Genomic DNA, 20,597 nt, shown 5'->3' with positions numbered 1-20,597 from the left:
CACCATTTTTTTTTTCTCTGTTAGAAAACCTTCACCCTGTAAAATGCCAATTCAATTAGTAACATATGGTAAGTGCTGTAATAGCATAACTCACTTGCAATATTTTAATTCATGCAGCTAAATTTAAAAATATCTAATTGGGGATCATAAGGACTTCCAGTTACATGAAACATTAGTAGTATCTCTAACAACACAATAATTACAAATATTTTTGAAATGGAGTATAAAATGTAAACTGAACAAGGTGAATTAAATCTGGTCTACTGATCTAAAGTATCAGTTTCTTAGAGCTTTGAAATAGAATATCCATGTTCAATAAGCTAGATAGATGGAAACCTTAAAAAAGCCTTTTGTCATATTTCATAACATCAAGGAATGAAAGAGAAGGAATGAAAAATCCTTATGAAACATTTGCAGTCCATAAAACATTTCAGAAAAGACTTGTCAACCTCTGCTATAAATAATTTAGTCATGATATGTTGCTGGTCTTTACATGTGTCTATATGATGACAAAGAGAAGAACCTCCCCAAACTGTTCTGTAATACCTCTAGAAATAGAAATGTTTTGGGGAGAGCCAATTATAGTAAAAGTCTATTCATCTAGCACTTTATTAAATGGAAAAGTCCACCAGATGGCACTTCCGAGCTCCCATCAGATTGTGATAAGTGGTGATGTCCCAGGAGACAGGGCCACCAGTTAGCTGATATGGTACTTTTGTGCTGATGAGAAAGAAACAGCCTTCCTCCTGGTGGCTGCAGCCAAAAAGGGGGCACACAGTTGGTTAGTGGGGCACAGGCTGGATTTCAGTCCCCAAGCACCTGTTGACTGGTTGCACTTCTTCAGGGCAAATGTATTAGGTGACAAATCCACAAAAGTCTCTGGGATGCTAAAAGAACCACTAAATCTTTTCCATGGTTTTAATGCTAACAGATTTCACTGTGCTCAAATACTTGGAAATTAATATTGTAAGTGTGATATCACAATTAGCAGTTGATGAGCACCTGCCATGTGACAGTCTCTGTCCTGGCTACATTCCATGTATGTTTTTCTAATCATCACTTCAGGTTAGGCATCGTTAGTGTCATTTCTACTGCATAGCTGAAGAACCCAGGCTCAGAGAGGATGGATAGCATTCCCTGAGTCACAGAACCTGGGCTTATCCAGAAGTCTGCAGGATTCCAGAACCCTAGATCTTTGAGGGTTTGCATTGGTGAAGTGATGCAGAAGTTAACATTTTATTAATAAAAAGTTCAGGCAACCAGATCTCCACATAAGATATGAATCTATCAAATGATGAATGGCCCTCCTTCCATTGGCAAGCTCTGTGGGTTGCTTTGGCTAACCACCAGGGCCATTCTATGGCAGAAGGATCACTTCCACCTACCAGCTAGCATTCATGTGCACAAGGTGAAGGTGTAAGTAGGGAAATAAATCAAGACAGCCCCAGACAGAGAGGGGGCTGGGCAGAGACTAAGAGGCAGAGAAGCTTTTGTACCAGTATCAGGTACAAAATCAGTATCATCTGGTGTCATTAATTTCCCACTACATTAGTTAAACTATTTTGAATATTTTGTTATACTCGATTTTTTAAAAGTCTTATTAGGACCTATTAAATTGATTTCTGAATCACTAATGGATTGTCACACAGTTTGGAAACCTTGGCTATTACCGAACCAGAACTTAGCAATGGATTTGTGTTAGAACCCAACTGTTTTTTGGTTTTTGTTTTTTTTGTTTTTTTTTTTTTGCTCCGTGACTCTTTAACTTGCTCTTTAACTTTTTTAAGCCTCAGTGTTCTTTTTGAAAAATGGAGATAATAATCCTGAACAGAAAAAAGAAAAAACTCTGAACAGAGAAGGATGTTGTAACCAGGATAATAATATAGGATTACCATACATATTATTTTTATTGCTGTAATATTGCATATATATATATGTTATATTATTGGTGTAATATAGCACCAACAATTAATGAGATGGTCCAAAATTTTGCAGTTTTGTGACAGGTCAGCTTTAGCCATGCTAAAATTAGGCATGTTCGTCTTACCTAAAGAAAACCAGTCAGCATGAACCTAAACTCAGCTACCAAGTAAGTTATCCTTATAGATCCTTACCTGATACCTTTAACTGTATCTTGTTTGCCTGTCTATGCACCTAGATCCAATACACAATTGCGTTTTTAATTGGGCTATACCCTAGAGCCCAATAAACTCCTTTGTGTTAAAATGGATCCTCAGATCTTACAAAGGTAAGTCAGACTATTGTTCACATTTTACCCATTCATTATTCCCTTTTATCTTCTTCTTCCCAAGGAGAAAATCAACCAAGAGTGAGTCTTCTTTCCTTTTAGAATACTTTTTAGAGATTCCATTTACAAAATGACTTTTAGCTCCTCTCCCTGTCTTGACCTGCATTTAGATTCCAGAAGAACTAACATAGGTAGCCAGGAATAAAGCAGAGCAGACAGTAAAATACGTTAACCTGGCTAACTGCACATTTCTTTTCATTATTACAAGGTTGAACTACTTTAAATGCTTCATTAGCAATACTTAATTAAAAGGAATTTTTCTACTGGTGATAAAGTTTTTGTTACGGTTTTAGCCTAAAGTCAATGTAACTCACGAAATCAGTACTTCTCTAACTCTATGGTGGGGACTGTTTTTTTTCCCCTCTCACTTACCCTACCCCACAGTCCCTGGTAACCACCATTCTAGTCCGTTTCTATGTTTTCAGCTTTTTTAGTTTCCATGTATAAGTCATATCAGGCAGTATTTGCCTTTCTCTGTCTGACTTATTTTACTGCTGTATAATGCCTCAAGGTCCATCCACGTTGTCTTAAATAGAAGACTCCTTCCTAGTGGCTAATATTTCATGGTATATATACATTATGTCTTCTTTATCCATTCACTTGCTGATAACACTTAGGTTTTTCCCTATCTTGGCTATTGTGAATAACGTAACAATGAACATAAAAGTGTAGATACATTTTCAATATTTTCATTTCCTTTGGATATTCATTTCCTTCCCCCAGAAGTGGGACTGCTGGCTCATATGGTAGTTCTATTTTTTACTTTTTGAGGAACCTATGGTGGCTGCATCAATATACATTCCCACAAATAGTCCAAAAGGGTTCTCTTTTCTCAGTATGCTCACCGATATTTGTTATCTCTCTGTCTCACGCGCTCTTTCTTTCTTTCTTTCTTTCTTTCTTTCTTTCTTTCTTTCTTTCTTTCTTTTTTTGGATGAGAACCACTCTTAACAGGGGTGATGTGATATTCCATTGTGATTTTGATTTACATTTCCCCAATATTAAGTGCTGTTGAGTCACTGATTTCTTATCTTGCAGAAACAATGAGTTGGTTTTATAATTCTAAAATATTTGACAAACTTTTTCTCCTCAATAATCATAACTCAGTATGCAAGAATAGTTGTTTTGACCATTTTACATACTATCTCAAAATTTTAATAATCTCAATTTTAACATATTAATCTTTACAAATTAACAATTTTTACCAATCATTAGGCCTATTGTTTCATTTAGCTTGTTTTCAATGTCTTTGTTAGCAAGAAAATCCTGATGAAGGAAGCAATAAGTGTTTTACATTTTGTGCAATCTTCCTAATCTGGGTAACTGCTCTGGAATACCTTCCTATCATTATAGCTGTGTTGTCGAAACAAACTTCTATACAAAAATTGAACTCTAAACCCCATTTGTGGACAATGTAATTCTTCATAGTTTTCTACAGCTCAGAGCTAGTCATATTTGTTGGCAAAGAAGCTGAAGAAAACGATTCTTCCTTATATTGCCGTCATGTACAATTGCACATATGGCAAAAGAACTGCCACATGAGCATTACTTCAGCATTTGTCAAGACATAGTAAAAATATTTTGCCAGTTTTATTTGTCCTTTGAGTTGATATTACCTAGTTTTTAAAAAATATGTCAAGCCATGTGATCTTTGACATACATATTCACTCAATATTTTCAAGCAAATACCTTTGATGTCATCTTTCACTAATGCCTTATCAATTGTACTTTTATTTTTGCCTCAGCAATCTAAAGTACTACTATCTAAGACATCTACAAGGCATTAATATTTAAATATGAAGTATTGGGGGATCACTGGGTGGCTCAGCGGTTTAGCGCCTGCCTTTGGCCAAGGGCGTGATTCTGGAGTCCTGGGATTGAGTCCCACATCAGGCTCCCTGCATGAAGCCTGATTCTTCCTCTGCCTGTGTCTCTACCTCTCTCTGTGTGTGTGTCTCTCATGAATAAATAAATAAAATCTTTTAAAAAAATAAAAAATAAAAAATAAATATGAAGTATTGAACATTTGCTTTAATTGGCTTTTTACATCAATGTTCAACCTTTCAAAATGCTTTTGTTTTTGAACTTACTTATGTTTTGTGTATGAATGTTGCATATGTTTTGATGGATTCATTGCTATATCAGCCAGCCCATCTCAGTAAATGACATGACATGTTTTCATACTTCACCATCAATAAACTGAACTCAATATATGAGCGATCATACTTCATAATAAAACTAATATTAATTCTTTTGATCTTTATTTCTTTGAAATCACATTTATGGTCAGCAATTAGTTTATTTCTGATGAAAATACATGTCAAAAACTCCTGTGAAGCTTGCTTTTCTATTAGTTAGTTGGGGTCAAAAATAAATAATACAAATTTTACTTCCCTAACTTGATTAAAACTTAAAATAATTTATAAGAATAAATGATTATATTTTCTCAAATTTTTTTTGTGGATTAAAGTTGATGAGCTAACCTCAAAATGTCACGTTTTGGTGTGGCCCTACTGTTCGTGACTTGTAGGCACTTAGCACCCTTGTGACTCTTGTGTAGTTCAACAGCACACAATTCATTTATAGCCTACTGGATGAGTCCAATAATCATGTGTTTAGAATACATAGCAATATTAAATTGTTATAAAAGTTTCTAAACATGTATTTTTAATTTCTGTACTATCAGGGTGCAGTATCACCTTGTCTGAGCACCATACTTGAATAGCATTGTATTACATAGCATCCACAGTTTATTAACTCCTATCTTTCATGGAGACAATCTTATCAATTCTTCTTCTTTTCAAATGCTTTTTGGCTAGGTGAACAGTGTTCTAGGCTTTAAAAGAAAGCAAACACAGTTAGTTATGAGGAAAATGCAGATAAAGCAGAGTCTATTTTCTCTGACCTTTGTCCCTTTTTCGTCTTTCTCCCTTACATAGCTCCCCCGTGTGGGCATACTGTAGGCACATCGTCCACAGCAGTCTTGTTTCATTGTCTGACACTTCTCTACCTAATTAATCCTCTGTCCCAGTGTTGGTTTAACTCATTCCAATGTCTCCAGAAAGTGATGCTGCTGACATTTTTTGTAACAGAATCAAAATGAAGTTGATTAAGTAAAACAATTCTAAGTCATAGAATATTTTCCAAGAGTGCTCTAATTTGCTTTTTCAAGTGAAGCCTGCAAGACTTTCAAAATCTGAACATGAACAATAATAAGATTTGAGGTTCATAAATTTGTTTATCTTTGTAATCGTGTTATTGTTAGAAAATGTGCCTAATTGTTAGAAATAATGTGGCAGAAAAAGAAAGCAAGTTGTTTGTTTTTAAGAAAACCCATTACAGGTAATTAGACCTGAAATTAAATAGCAAGATATAAAGAAGGAGTATGGAGGTGGAGCATGAGGGACATAATTAGGAATTTTGTTGAATCTTAAGAATAAAAGATTAAAAATGAAAGTATCATCCCACTAAATGCTGTTGGGAATTTACCTATTTCATTATTTGCTTCAGTTTTTCTTATACTAGAAATTATCTAATGAAAGTATATTAGACACACTCAACTCATGCAATTTTGACAAAATAAAAAAGAAAGGGAATAGTGCACCATTTTCAAAATTAAATTAGAAGCATAACTTCTTTTGAATTAGTAATTTTTATGCCATCCTCATTTTACTTTGAAAAGGTTTTTATCTCTATGGCAACAATTGCAAAGAAACACACCATATTCATTTCCATCGGCTCCTAATGAAAATGATTTTAAGCCCATAGTAAGTTAGTAGTATGGTATACAAAAATTTATAATTATAACCTCAAGGATTTATTGATTAAAAGACACAGGCAGGACTACTTATATAGTAAATCAGTCCCTTGACATTTCCTAGCTTGGGAATTATACTTGATTAGCATGTTTCAGAAATTTTATATCATTTGAGAAAAAAATAAATGACAGTTTATGGAATGTGTGTAGAGATATAAAAAGTGAAAAATTGCCAAAAGAAATAAAGATAAGAACAATTTGATTTTGGCAGTATTTTACTCTGACATCATTTACATTATACCAATAAAATAAAATTTTCTAAGAAGTTAGAATTGTTTTCTAGCAAAATGGCTTTTTACAACAAAAGAAATGAATTCAGACAAATGACTGATAACAGAAGCTCTTGTCAGGTACCACCGGTGACTTGCAAAGGAAAAGAGTCACAGATAGAAAGGGTCAAGGAAATGCCTACATCTTCATCAGCTGCTTAATATAGTAACATTCTGAAGTTACACTAACAGATGCAATGTCCTGCCCCACCTTCTACCTTTTTAATTTTTTTTTAGTTTAGCTTACTCTATTTCTATATTTCTCATTGCTTTTACTTGAGTGAGTTGGGCTTGTTGTTCATGGAGGAAAAAAGTAGTTGCTATAAACTTTACTTGCCTGGAAACTATGACCAATGCCACTTTTAAACAGCAAAAGTTTTATTAAGTCATTTCTAGTGCTGAAAAATTCTTTCTGTCTGAGATAAATATGCAGAATGCCTTGACTCCTACTCTGTCCCCAAGGGAGCACTCATGCCCCTCCTCTCTTCTGACATGTCCTTGAGGTTGAGGTGCTGACTCATGTTGACACATGTGCCTTGTCTTTTATTTATTATTGTTTCATGTTCCTTGCAATTGCAGTTTCTCCCTATTTGGTGACTTGTCTAAGTTTATAAATGTACTCAATTACAAAACAAAAGAAAATGACAACAAAAAACTTTTCTTTGACCTCTCTGAAGGTGTTCTTATACCATCTCTGTTTATACCTTTTTTTTTTTAAGATTTATTTATTTATTTATTTATTTATTTATTTATTTATTTATTTGACAGAGAGAGAGAAAGCACAAGCAGGGGGAGTGACAGGCAGAGGGAGTGGGATAAGCTGAGTCCCTGCTGAGCAGGGAGCCTGATGCAGGGCTCCATTCAGAACTCTGGGATCATGACCTGAGCTGAAGGTCATGCTTAACTGACTGAGCCACCCAGGGAACCCAATACCTCAGCTTCTGAAAAGTACAGTCCATAATCCCCTAACTTTCTCAATAACTACTCTATTCTCAAGACTCATAAAAGGTCACATCTGCCTCTGCCCAGCACAGCTGCTCTTAAAAACAGCCTTGTTCCAGATCACCAAAAGCTTTTCCCCAGACCCCATCCTCCCTGACTGTGAAGCTTTTCTAATCAGTTGACCAGCCTCTTCTTTTCAGAACTTTTCTCTTTTTCTTTTTGTCTATACAGTTGACCCTTGAACAACTCAGGGGTTAGGGGCACTGGTCCCCACATAGACGAAAATCTGTGTGTAAGTTTTTGACTCCCCTCAAAACTTGACTGCCAATAGCCTACTATTGACCAAAAGGCTTACTGATAACAGTAACAGTTGATTAACACATATTTTACATATATTTATATACTGTGTTCTTACAATAAAACTAGAGAAAATATTATTAAGAAAATCATAAGGAAGAGAAAATATATTTATAGGACTGTATTTATCAAAGAAATCCATGTAATTAAGTGGACCTACACAGTTCAAACCCATGTAGTTCAAGGGTCTGTTATACTTTTAACTTTCTCATTCACCTTCCTACCCCTATATATATAGTTTACTCTAATTACAAGGTTCTATCCTCCATTCTTTTCTTTCTACATTCTCTCCCTTAACCATCCTATCTACTCTGGTGGCTTTGTCGCCCATCAACTGATGACTTTCTAACAGAGAACTCTGTCCTTTTCCTTATGATCTCAACCTAGTTTTTAGTGGGATGATGCATTTCCATTTGCAGATCCTTTTGGCAGTTCTAATGCTATAGGCTTGAAACTGACTCATCTCCAAAAGAATGTTTTCCTTTAGTATTTTTTACTTTGGTTAAAGGCATTATCACCATTTCAGATTTGATACTTTAGTCACCATTTTAATACTTATGTCCATTACCTTGTTTCTGCTCATTCTCTCTCCTTAATGTCTGTCCCATCTGGTCATTTCACATTATTTTTATAAGCATGAGCTGAGTTTAGCCTTCTATTACTTATTGATTAGACTAAAAAATAGTTCTATCATTTGCTCCAATATAAAACATACTCATACTCTCTGTCTCCCTGTCTCCCTATCTCTCTCTCTCTCATGGTGAGGTTAATATTAATCACTCTTTTATTTTTATTCTCCTCAAAAACTATTGAGGGCTCTGCACTGGTAATATTAAGGATGATGTTTATTCCACTTCTGGGTGCAGATGTTGTTGGTATCAGACTCAGTGACCAGCTACCATGGGCGCTGGCTGCCAATGGCTTTCACCTATGCTCCTCTCAAGGTCTGCCTTAGTCTACAGAACTGCCTTGACTGCAGATACCTCAGAAGGTACTGCCTTCTCCCCACCCTGTGGCTGCTGGGTATCAAAGCCTTGCCTCCTTCTCCGATGTAGGGATAAATTCTCTGGTGCCCCAGGTTACCTGATCAGATCAGGCCAAGACTAGACTTGTGAAAGCACATTTTTCCAGTCTTCCTCTTCCTTTTTCTGCTTCCTTCACTCTTACAAGTTTCTTCTGAAAACCAGGTACACAAAAACTCCATCTAGATACTGCTTTTAGGGAAACATGACCTAAGTCAACTTCCATGGTACCTCACATAAAACAGGGATTCAAATGTTTCTCAAATAAATAAAACAGGCTTTCAGATCTATCAGAAAGAAGGTCTTCTTTCAAACATAGTTGCTTCTCTCAAAATAGGCCTTCTTACTTATTTTCTTCTTTTTCCAACTTTTTATTAATTAGCTTTTGTCTTTTCTTCCCGGTATAGAGAAGGTTTACTTATAAACCTTCAAATTCTTTTAAAGATAAACCATAAACATGATTGAATAAGTATATAACTGAAATGTTTAATTTAAATTTAAACATTATTTATATGCATACTATTAAAATGTTCTTCACAAGAGATGTGGAATATTGTAGAAAACACAAGGCCAGTGGACAATCTGTAGGGACAGCCCTCACTATAACAGAAAGTGGGGTGATATTTCCTTCAGTGGTATTTTGCTCTTTTCATCATATTTTCTGCAGTTAATGTTCTTTTTTTTTTTTTTTTTTAAAAGATTTTATTTATTTATTCATGAGAAACACAGAAAGGAGAGAGGGAGAGGGGCAGAGACACAGGCAGAGGGAGGAGCAGGCTCCATGCAGGGAGCCCGACATGGGACTGGATCCCGGGTCTCCAGGATCACGCCCTGGGCCGAAGGCGGCGCTAAACCGCTGAGCCACCGGGGCTGCCCTGCAGTTAATGTTCTTAAGGTGGCATTATTATTATTGAATAAAATATTATTGGATTTACATAAAATATATGTGTTTATATTGTTGAATTTTATGTGCATTTGGGGCATTAAATATACGTTGAGATATTCTTTTTCACAGTCCCATAGATGCACTGTTAATATCTCTAACAATGCAAATACAAACAACAATCCTTGCTTGTGTTCAGGTGTGTACAGTTTAGGGATTTTAGAATTGCAGATGATGAACAACAACATAGTATGGCATGTTGCATACTCTTATGAATTTTAAAAGTGTGATAAAAACACAGATATATACACACACATATATATGATTTGCTGAATTTATCAAAAATATCAAACAGATGTCAAATGTATCTATAACTAGTCATGAAAAAAATCCAAGTAAAAGTTTACTATTTTTTTAAGGAAAATTAGGAAAAGTAGGTTCTAGGCTGTTTTTGGAAAAATTAAAGAACTATTTTAAATGCTATTAGGCCAAGAATTTAGAAATAAGAATACTGTATAATTTACTTATATTCCATAAAAGAGACATTTCCAACTTTTCTTATAATTGTTATATCACATTTATTTTACAATGGCTCTATTCTCCCCTGAAAATTGAAATATAACATACTGAAAAAAATAAAGTTCCATAAAATTAAATTTGTTTTCAGAATTCTGTGCTACTACCCAAGGTAACTCAAAATACTATGGACTTTTATAAAGTTGAGGTCTTGTATTGTTTACTAGAAACATAATGCTGGCTTTCAAAGTCATTAGGCCATAAAAATGTTTCATGATCCAAACGTTTTGCATTTCTGAAAACTTATATGTTTGTATTTCCCAAACTGATTAATAACTTGTAATTAATTCTTGGTTTTGGCAGCTACCTACATATATATTCACTGTGTGCCAAATGGATAAATAGCTTTGTACTTGACATTCCCAGTGGTAAATGTACCAAATAGCTACTAACGTGTTCAGTGTGATGTTCTGAATAACGATACTGATGCAGGAATTTAGCATACTGTCACTTTAGTGGAAAGTGCCTTCTCCTTTTCCATTCTCTTTAAGTGTTTCTTTGACTAGGTAGTTTATATTTATAAGATTCATTCATAGAACACCTGTCATCAGACTGCATTCAAAGTGCTCCTGGCTTAGTCTCCTAACATGCCTAGGGCTAAGCTGTGATGAAACAGATAAATTTAGATTAGAATCTTGAATGATTTGCCTGAAGTCACAAATTAATCCAATCCCACAGCTGGAAAAAGAACAGACCTGACACTCTGCCCCACCCCCACCTCCTGCCCCCTGTTCCCCACTGACCAGCCAATGCTTGTTCTCAACTGTTGGTGCTGGATAAGCAGGGCATGGGCACAGAATATTCGCTCTTTACGATGTGTGGAGACCACAAAAGGATCAACTGTACCTATCTACATTTTTCTCTTTATAATGTGTGGTTTTAATGAACAAAATAAATGGCTTTGGTCAAATTCCCAATATTCTCCATTTTAAAGACATGAAAATCTGGGTTTTAGAATGGAACCACAAAACAGACAGTAAGGGCTTCTTATTATACAGAATAGTTAGAGATTAATAGCCTGAAGCCTTGAAGAACTGTTGAATGTTTCCAGACCTCAGTTTCATTATTTGGTGGACTAGAATGACACGATTGATGCCTTTCAGCTCTAAAATCTGACAACTGGATGTCCCTGAAATGGGCCCCGAAACCCATCCTCTGAAGGAGCTCCCTGCCTGTGTAGGCCTCAGGGACTGTGTGTCTCTAGTTCAAAGGAGCCTCATAAGATGGTGTGCTTCTTCTACAGCAGACACCAGGTCTTGGGCCTTAAATAAATAAATAAATAATAATAAATAAATAAGCCATTCAGAATCAGAGTCTGTATTAATCCAATAACAGCTGATAAGGCTATTCTGTTGCAATATAAATGGTGTCATTTGACTCTTTCTTTAAATGAATAAGAACCTCAGTTCCTTGTGGTTTAACGATCTATATAAGTAAGTATTACTATAATAAAACCACTGGTTACAATCTCTTTTTCTTGTTACAGCCTTCCCAGGGCACTTTGTGTCTTCTGCTTCAAGTGAATTGCAGAGACTCACTAATTAGAGTGAAGTTTACCACAATGGACCCCAGGCACACTGTCATTAACTAGCTGTGATACTTATCTGAGCAGTGGCCTATTCTCAAAAAGTCTGGGCTACATCTCATACTATGTCTTTTTTCACCAGATCCTAATTAGACTGAGCTAGAAGTTGTCTCCCAATGTCTTTTTGTTCCTTTACCTTTCCTACCAGTTAGAGTGTGAGGCAAAAGTAGAGAATTCTTGTCCTTGCTATACAACTACCACTTTGTGAACATTTGTTTGACATTTACATGTATTAGTCTCTCTCACTTCTTCCTGCTTTACTCTATGGCTTCAGCAACTATATTTAATGTAGCTTTGATGGACACCAAGCTACTGTGAGCAGGAGTGACTGGGTGGCAGGACACTAGGAGAAAATAGTGAAGTACAAATTTTCAGATAAAACACCAATGTCATTCCTTGAACTTCTAAAAAAAATATTCTGATTGTATATCCTGAGAAGTATCTAACTGACAATATTAAAAAATCTCACAAGCATTAAATCATACCTTATTATGTAATCAGTTGATGAAGTCACATGCTTAATAATGAATCACTTGCTATGGGGACTTCATCAGTTAGGACAAGCAGAAGAAATATGCAAAATAATGAATATACACTTTTGCTCCAAGAAATGTATCATATAATAAAAGTAAGAAGACTACTATGCTCTTCTTATATTCTATTCTGATTTCTCAATTTTTGGAATAGGGTATAAAATAATGAAAGCATATACATGACTTTATATTTACTTATTTATACACACATAAAACACCCAAAGCACATAAAAATAACTGAATAAAGTCAGATAACAAATGTACAAAATCTGTATATGAGATATATAGACACTTATAATGTTTGAATGCTTTACATTCCTAGTAGAAATGGTACTTCATATAAAAAGAATATAAATACAAAATAAACCATCATATGATTTTTATATACGGTAGGAATCATATTACAGTATATATTTTTTTCTCCCAAAGTGACTATTTTAACTCAGTAAGTTTTCTCAATTATATAATGTTGAGCTTTTATAAGTGTTAATTTTAATAGTCTTATAGGTAAACTGGGGATAGTTAGATATTCTAAATGGTAAATGAGTTTCTAAAAAGACAGCAAATAAAGACAGAGATAGCAGTATCAGATATTGAAATAATAGTGAAGGTTCCCCAAAGTATCCTATGGAGCTTTGCAAATAGAAGTGTAAGGATAGATGTAAATGTGATCATTTTTATTCTCTGAGTTTTATATTTGCTTTTGTACATTCAAGTGAAATATTGGGGAAAAGTTGCATAGCCCTTGGAATCTGGATAAGGTACACAACTTCGTAGCAACCAGCTACGAAGGATCAAAGATGGTATTTTTAAGAAACTCTCAAGGTAATTCTCAAGGAGAAATTGTTAGGAAATTTCAAAGGAAGTAAATAGAAAAAATGTCATCAGTATGCCAGGAAGCTTAAAACATGTGCAATAAACACAAACCATTATTTGTAGAATGTAGAACTTCTAAGATCTATTTACAACATTTATATATACATATTTATATATGGATCCAAGCAAAGAAAGATGCTTTTTCCCTGTATTTATGTTCTACCAACGACCAGAATTAAAACAATTATTTAAAAATTTGTTGAATTTTTCCTTTTAGCAATACAAATTTTTGGTACATGATACCAGTAATAGCATTAGTGAGTGAGCAGAATTATGGATACACTCACTGTGCATTTTAAAGGTCAATGTCAGTTTCAATACATAAAGATTAGAAGATAGTCTTATATTTCTTTTTCATCATGATATGCAACTAACCAAATTACTTCCTGAAGCTGGAAACTCATCATTATTCATTCTTTTCTCTATCAGGCTCCTCCTTAAAATTCAAGCCCATGTAAAATAATTTAATCCCAACTATAGACAATTGTTAGTGGTTTCTACCAGACTCTGAACTCACTTCATTGGAACTATGAGGTCATAATGTACTGTGGAATAAGCCACCCTAAAAAAAAAGAAGAATTATTTTTTACTATAAAATTTCTGTTCAAGATCAAAATCATAATCAAGCAACAAAAAAAAATGCATGAGTGAGGTATCATCTTGGTCCAACCAAGTAAACTTGTATTTGAGATAGTAACTAGCTGACTCCCCAAGAAAATGTTTTTCTGTTTTGTCTTTTTTTTTTTTTTTCAGAGACCTAGAATGATTTCTTGAAAAAGTTCATGGTAGTTTTATGCCAACCTTGAGACTGTTCAGACATGCTCTTAATGTGATGAACAAGGAAAAACCCAAGGTCACATTAAAATAATATTTTTTTATATATTTTGGGAAATTCTATTAAGAATATTAGGAATCTCTGCAAGAATCTACATCTTAGGGAGAACTTTTATAAACACCAGTTCTTTTGAGATATTTCATATAAACTTCTTTTTTTTTTTTTTCATATAAACTTCTATGAAAATGCTCAGTTGTCTGAAATACCCCACTTTTCACTAAAATACTTTTCTGGGCTTCCATCCAATTCCTGTCCTTACCCCTCCACCAGATTCCCCATTGCTGTCTTCTTTCCTCACAATTCACCCCTTTTTTTGCAATTTTCATTTCTAATGCTCTCTTGATTATTCAACAAAACTTCTCTCTCAGCTGGCTCCAATTTCGGCCACCTCTACTTTTATCCAACATTTTTCCTCTGACATTGTTCCAAATTTGAATTCTGTTCAACCCCCATGCATCCTGAAATGCTCTTCTGTTAACTTCTTGGTCCCTGCAGTGTCCTGGCCCTTTTTATGGCCCTTCTCTGACCTCCTCTTGGGTTGAACATCTTTTGGCCCCCTCCTATTCTCCTTTACTTCTCTCTGATATACTCTTACCTGTGCCTTAGGGTCAGTGCTAAACATTAATTGAATTTTAAGAATTGTGTTAATCTATAAGGATGTGAGACTTACAAATGTGCCAGCCAAAAGTTTTATCTGTAGAACTTTGAAAATATAACAAAGTTAAAATATATATATATTATATTTATATATATTTATAATATATATATATTATATTTATATAATGGCCTATGACAGAATCAAGGAAGAAAATCAGGAGGTTAAGAAAAAAAGCCCCAAACATTTCAGATATATATTTCCACCAAATGTTATTGAGGTTAAGAAAAGCTTTTAAGTACGAGAAGCATACTGCTACATATTTTATTGAATGAACACTTTATAATATAAGATTTAGCAGCTTAAAAGTCAGTGAAAAGAATACAATCAACTAATACAAATTTGAAACAGAATTTTGGTGTATTTCTTGGAGAAAAAGTGTTCTTATTATGCTCATAGGAAACTGTACACAAAGGGTAAAAGAGAAAAATAAATTTATCAATCAGAATCTGTATGCCTTAATAAAAATAACAATAGTTATATTAACATGTTTTTATTTTGTTTGATATTTTTCAAAGTATGTTTAAATGTGATACCTATATTTGTTTTTCTGTTTCTGTGACACCTATGCTTGAAACTAACCATAATTGTGAGATATTGGTAGAGCAAAAGTTATTATCTATTTAACCATTGAGGAAAATGAAGAAGTCAATGATTTATTTAAAATTAAATGTTCTGCTTTCATTAAAGACATCTTTGACTAGGAGTAAGATGTATAAGATTTGCCACATATTTTATACATCATTTCAGTTAATTTAATGATAGGCAAATACCTCCTGGTCAAACACCTGGAATCAAAATATAAGAGTTTTGTTGACAATGTGCCAAAAAAAAATAATTTTAAATTCATAGATTTTCCTATTGTTTTCTATTTCAAGCTTCAGTGAAATGGAAAAACTACTGGCCTTGATCTTAGCTTGCAGTATGTGTGTATAAGTATGTGTGTATGCACACACATATACATACAAGCAAATTAATATGTCTAAAAGAGGTGAGTGCTACCTAATTCTTGAGTAGAGAAGAAACGGTAGCACCAAGATTGACCTAACTGAAAATATGTAAGAATATGTAGAATAACTAATTTCTTAAATTAGTTTGCTTCCCTTTTAAGTAGCTTATAAAGCAGAATAAATCATGGATTGTAGGGGATCCCTGGGTGGCGCAGCAGTTTAGCACCTGCCTTTGGCCCAGGGTGCAATCCTGGAGACCCGGGATCGAATCCCACGTCGGGCTCCCGGTGCATGGAGCCTGCTTCTCCCTCTGCCTATGTCTCTGCCTCTCTCTCTCTCTCTCTCTCTCTCTGACTATCATAAATTTAAAAAAAAATTAAAAAAAATCATGGATTGTATTTGAAATAATAATTTGTAAATGTGGATAATGTCAATAATATCTATTCCAGCTTCTTTTCTCAATAAATATGGTACTTATGAAAGGTGATAGCAATAATGACAAGCCATGCCTAACTGTATTCATAAAATACTTTTACTTTCTTTAACTTCTGACACTATTACTCTTGATAGAAGATAAAAAATAAAAAGTCATATTAAATTATTGGAAATATACATATTTATAAATGGAGTAAATTTGCATAAAGTAGTGGTTAAACTTTATAATTTGAATGTTCCTCCATAATCTTATCACAAAGAATACATAAATTTAATTTATTCTTTAATCCTCCTTCCTCTGAAATACAAGCTTTGAGAAAGTACAATTTCAATTTGAAGCATTATTATTTTTAAAAAGCCTCATTGGAATATTTTTTTTCATTTCAGCTAGTATCTGACAAGGACTCTCATAATTATCTTACAAGCCAAATTAAGAAATGTGGGTGGGAAGGAGGTAGAGTTTAATGTATTTGTACATGATTTAATTATCATGCCTCAAGAACATCAGTGGTAATCAAAATGGTAGCCTTTGCTGGTGTTATGTGAAATTATCAGGTTCTATTCTGTTCAGGATTTATTAAAGATTTGCAAGAAGACTTAAAGGATAGGCTTATCAAATTTTAAGGTAACGTAAAGCTGGGAGCTATTTCACTGGAAAAGAAAACTAATAGAATAATGTTAGGGACTAAAAATCCAGAAGAGGAAATTTAACAATGACAAGGATCAGTTTATTCTCTGTGATTCAAAAAGGCAACTGTACAACAGGATGTATGACCATCTGGCTTGGCAGAAGTTTTCATTAAAATAAGAGAGGGAACACGAAATTGACCACATATCAGTACAAGTCAAAAGTACACTATCATTGCACACTTAAACATTTGCTAAGAGGGTATATTTCATGTCAAATGTTCTTACCACACACCCACAAACAACTCTGCCTTAGGAGAATAATTCAGATATAATGCCCTTGGCCTAGCCTCACCTACTTAGCTCTATAATTTCCATCTTAAACCTCCTATGGAGTATAAGATTTGGGAATTGAAACTAAAAATCTGTTTATTACTATGTTTTTCTACTTTATTGAATTACAGTGGACTAAAATTATATATACTTAAGGTATACAATTTGATGATCTGATATGCATTGTGAACTATTCACCATGACCAAGATAATTAACATATCCTTCACCTCACACATAATAACCTTTTCTTGTGGTGAAAACACTTAAGATCTACCCTTTTAGCAAATTTCAAGTATACAATACAATATTAATTATACTATCATTGTTGTACTTCTCCAGAACTTATTTATCTTGCATAACTAAAACTTTGTACACTTTTTTTGGATATATCCTTTTAAAAAAAATTATTCATGAGAGACAGAGAGAGAGAAAGAGAGAGAGAGAGAGAGGCAGAGACACAGGCAGAGGGAGAAGCAGGCTCCATGCAGGTAGCCTGATGTGGGATTCAATCCCAGGTCTCCAGGATCAGGCCCTGGGCTGAAGGTGGCGCTAAACCGCTAAGCCACCCACACTGCCCAACTTTGTACACTTTTAACAACATCTCCCTCTATCCCCCTCATCCCAGCCCCTAGTAATCACCATTCTTTTCTCTGTTTCTATGAATTTGACATTTTTGGATTTAGACATATAAATGAGAACATGCAGTATTTGTCCTTCTGTTTCTGGCTTATTTCACTTAGCATAATGTCCTCCCATGTTCACCCATGTGCTCACAAATGGCAAGATTTCCTTCTTTTTTAAGACTGAATAATATTTCATTGTGTGCACTTGTGTGTATGTATGTTTGTAATCACATTTTCTTTATCCATTCATCTGTCAATACACATTTAAGTTGTTTTGCATATCATGAGAATGCAGATATTTCCTTGAAATTATCATTTCCTTTGGATATATGCCCATAAGTGAAATTGCTGGGTTATAAGGTAGTTGTATTTTTAGTTTTTTTGAGAAAACTCCATATTCTTTTCCACAGTGGCTGCACCAACTTACATTCCCACCAAGAGTGCACCAGGGTTCCCTTTTCCCTTCATCCTCACCAACACTTGTTACCTCTTGTCTTTCTGATAACAGCCATTTTAACAGGTATGAAAACATCTCATTATGGTTTTGATTTACATTCCCTGGTGATTAGTGATGTTTAGACCTTCTTATGTACCTGCTGGTCATTTGTATGTCTTCTTTTGAGAAATGTCTATTCAGGTTTTTCGCCCATTTTTAAACCGGGTTACTGGGGGTTTGCTATTGTGTTGCATGAGTTCCTTATATATTCTGGATATTAATTAGGAGGTATAATTTATCATTCAGTTTCCAGGAAAGGAGAGTTACTAGAAAAGAAGTGTCCTCTGGATGCTGAACATAGAAATTAACTCAGGCACATGGCCTTTGATGTAATTAGATAGCTTGGCGATAGTTGGGACAAAACAGAAGAAGCAGCCTGGAAATTAACTTCACAAGGTAATTTCCTCTGGTCTTCTGTTCCCAATGAGTTAAGTGCTTAAGGCAGACTAAAAGCCTCAGTCCAAATAAGTAATTTTCTATTTTTCTCCCTGACACTATTTAAACTTTGATTAGGTAGATTAATGAACTCCTGAATAGAGGTGCTGGAGAGCCAAAGGGGAAACAATAGTTGTATATACAGTTGTTGGGGGAGCAGAACTCAAATAGGACTATCTTATAAATATTTTTTTAAGATATCAGCATGGTTCCACTTATTGGCAATTTGTCCTTTACAAGTTGCTTAAAGAAACCTCAGTTTCTCTGTGAGGATGATAGTATTACATACCTAATAGAACAACTGTGAGAAATAAATAAATGAAATAATAATATGAAGCATTTAGCACATTATAAGTAGCCCATAAATCTTAGCCATTATTCACAAAACTTTTCCTTTTATTTTCTTAACCATCAAAGCCTATTAAGCCCTTTTGTATTCACTAAACTAGCCATTCAGAATAAAAAAGTAAACATAGAGTTTTTTAGTTTTTAATTTTGACTTTTGTCCAAATCAAATCTTAATTGTATCATCAAAAATTTAAAAAAAATACACAGAAGCACATCAGCTCAATCTTAAACTCCAACAGAAGTATATTGTCTATAATACAAGGGTATACTCGTCACGTTTTGCTCTGCCCTAGATAAGACCACACATGTTCAATCCCATTCCTGATACCCCCTGAAAGTCCATGAGTATTTTCTGGGAAATACTATCAGCATGCTGGAGTCAGGAATCCATAAAAGAGAGAATTAAGAGAAATGGGATTTTATTAATCTAATAAAAGGTAAGCCTTGGTAAACTACACCACTGGTTCCCAAATATATGAAGAATTCTGATATACTTGAGGCAAAAGACTTATTTGCCAGAGGACAGAACTGGGAATTATAAACAAAAATGACTAAAAAAGAGATTTCAGGTTAATATCCTAGGACACTAAAAGAGAATGTGGGATTTAGAATCAGAAGCTTCATATTCACATCCTAACTCTACTTTTTATTAGCTCTTTGACTTTAGGCAAATCATCTAAACTCTGAGTCATATAATCCTCACCTATAAGGTAGCAAAAATTATTAATAATAATAATATAAACAAGCACATAAAATGTTTCAAACCATTAATATGATTTAAAAATAGTAAGAACAATAAGCCATTATATGGGATGATCCACAACTGAAAGTGAAGCTTACTGAAGTGAAGCTTATCCATTATCATTGCAGGGGTTCCCTTTACAGGAGGAAGGTAAGACTAACTATTGCAACTGCAATTTATTCACTTACTACATATTTTATCTCAAAGGCAGTTAACTGTAATGAAGGAAGAATTACAAAGCATCACTAATGTCAATAATTTAATTCAACTGAAGACTGGAGTTAATATCCACAGTCTTTAAAGTATTCATGAACAGGCGAGAACTCCAAAAGATACTCATCAACTTAACTCTGCAAAGATCATTTTAACTCAAAAACCCCAAAATATGACCAATGTGCCCCAGATCAAATTACAGTTAATTCATTTCACCTCAACTATATCTCTACATTTGTGCTGCCAATCTTGAAAGTATATAGAACTTTCTGGATTGCAAAAGCTCTGTCAAAATCTCAAATTTTAGCCTTTGGATAGTTAATACTCTCCTTATGCCCATCTGCTTGTTATATTTTGGGGTTATTTTTATTAATGTTCAGAAATAAGTAAGCCCTGAGATAGTAGTGCCTGCCAGTTGTTCCAAGTTTACTTACCCTCTGACCTTCTTTTCCAGGTGGACCCTGTGGGCCTTGTATACCCAAGGAACCCTATAGGGAGCAGAAAGAACATATGTTAATAACTGTTTCAAGTACACCTGCCTCACAAAGAATGTTGTGAAAAGTAATACCTATCTTATTGATTAAAAAAAACTTTTAAAGTGATTTGAGACCCTGTAATATATTAATAATGATAAATTGTTCTGTGACTGATTTGTCTGTGGAGCTAACTCCAGAGAAGAAAAAAAAAAGCAATTCCAAACCAGGTGTGAGGCCAGTGTTCACTTCCAGACTCCAGA

The 20,597-nt window shown here is 34.3% G+C and overlaps 1 protein-coding gene across 2 annotated transcripts in view; it reads right to left on the bottom strand.

Annotated features, from left to right (window-relative positions):
* The window catches only part of COL19A1 (collagen type XIX alpha 1 chain), a 310,139-nt gene that overhangs the window by 124,231 nt on the left and 165,311 nt on the right, over window positions 1–20,597 (bottom strand). For both annotated transcript variants that reach the window (XM_038554446.1, XM_038554445.1), the window contains exon 16: window positions 20,296–20,349. In XM_038554446.1, the coding sequence (XP_038410374.1) occupies window positions 20,296–20,349 (54 nt within the window). The remainder of the gene's footprint in view (window positions 1–20,295; window positions 20,350–20,597) is intronic.

Source organism: Canis lupus, chromosome 12 (genome assembly GCF_011100685.1).
Source record: "Canis lupus familiaris isolate Mischka breed German Shepherd chromosome 12, alternate assembly UU_Cfam_GSD_1.0, whole genome shotgun sequence".
Taxonomy (NCBI): domain Eukaryota; kingdom Metazoa; phylum Chordata; class Mammalia; order Carnivora; family Canidae; genus Canis; species Canis lupus.
Note: the sequence above shows the minus strand (reverse complement) of the source record. Positions and strands in the feature narration are given on the sequence as shown.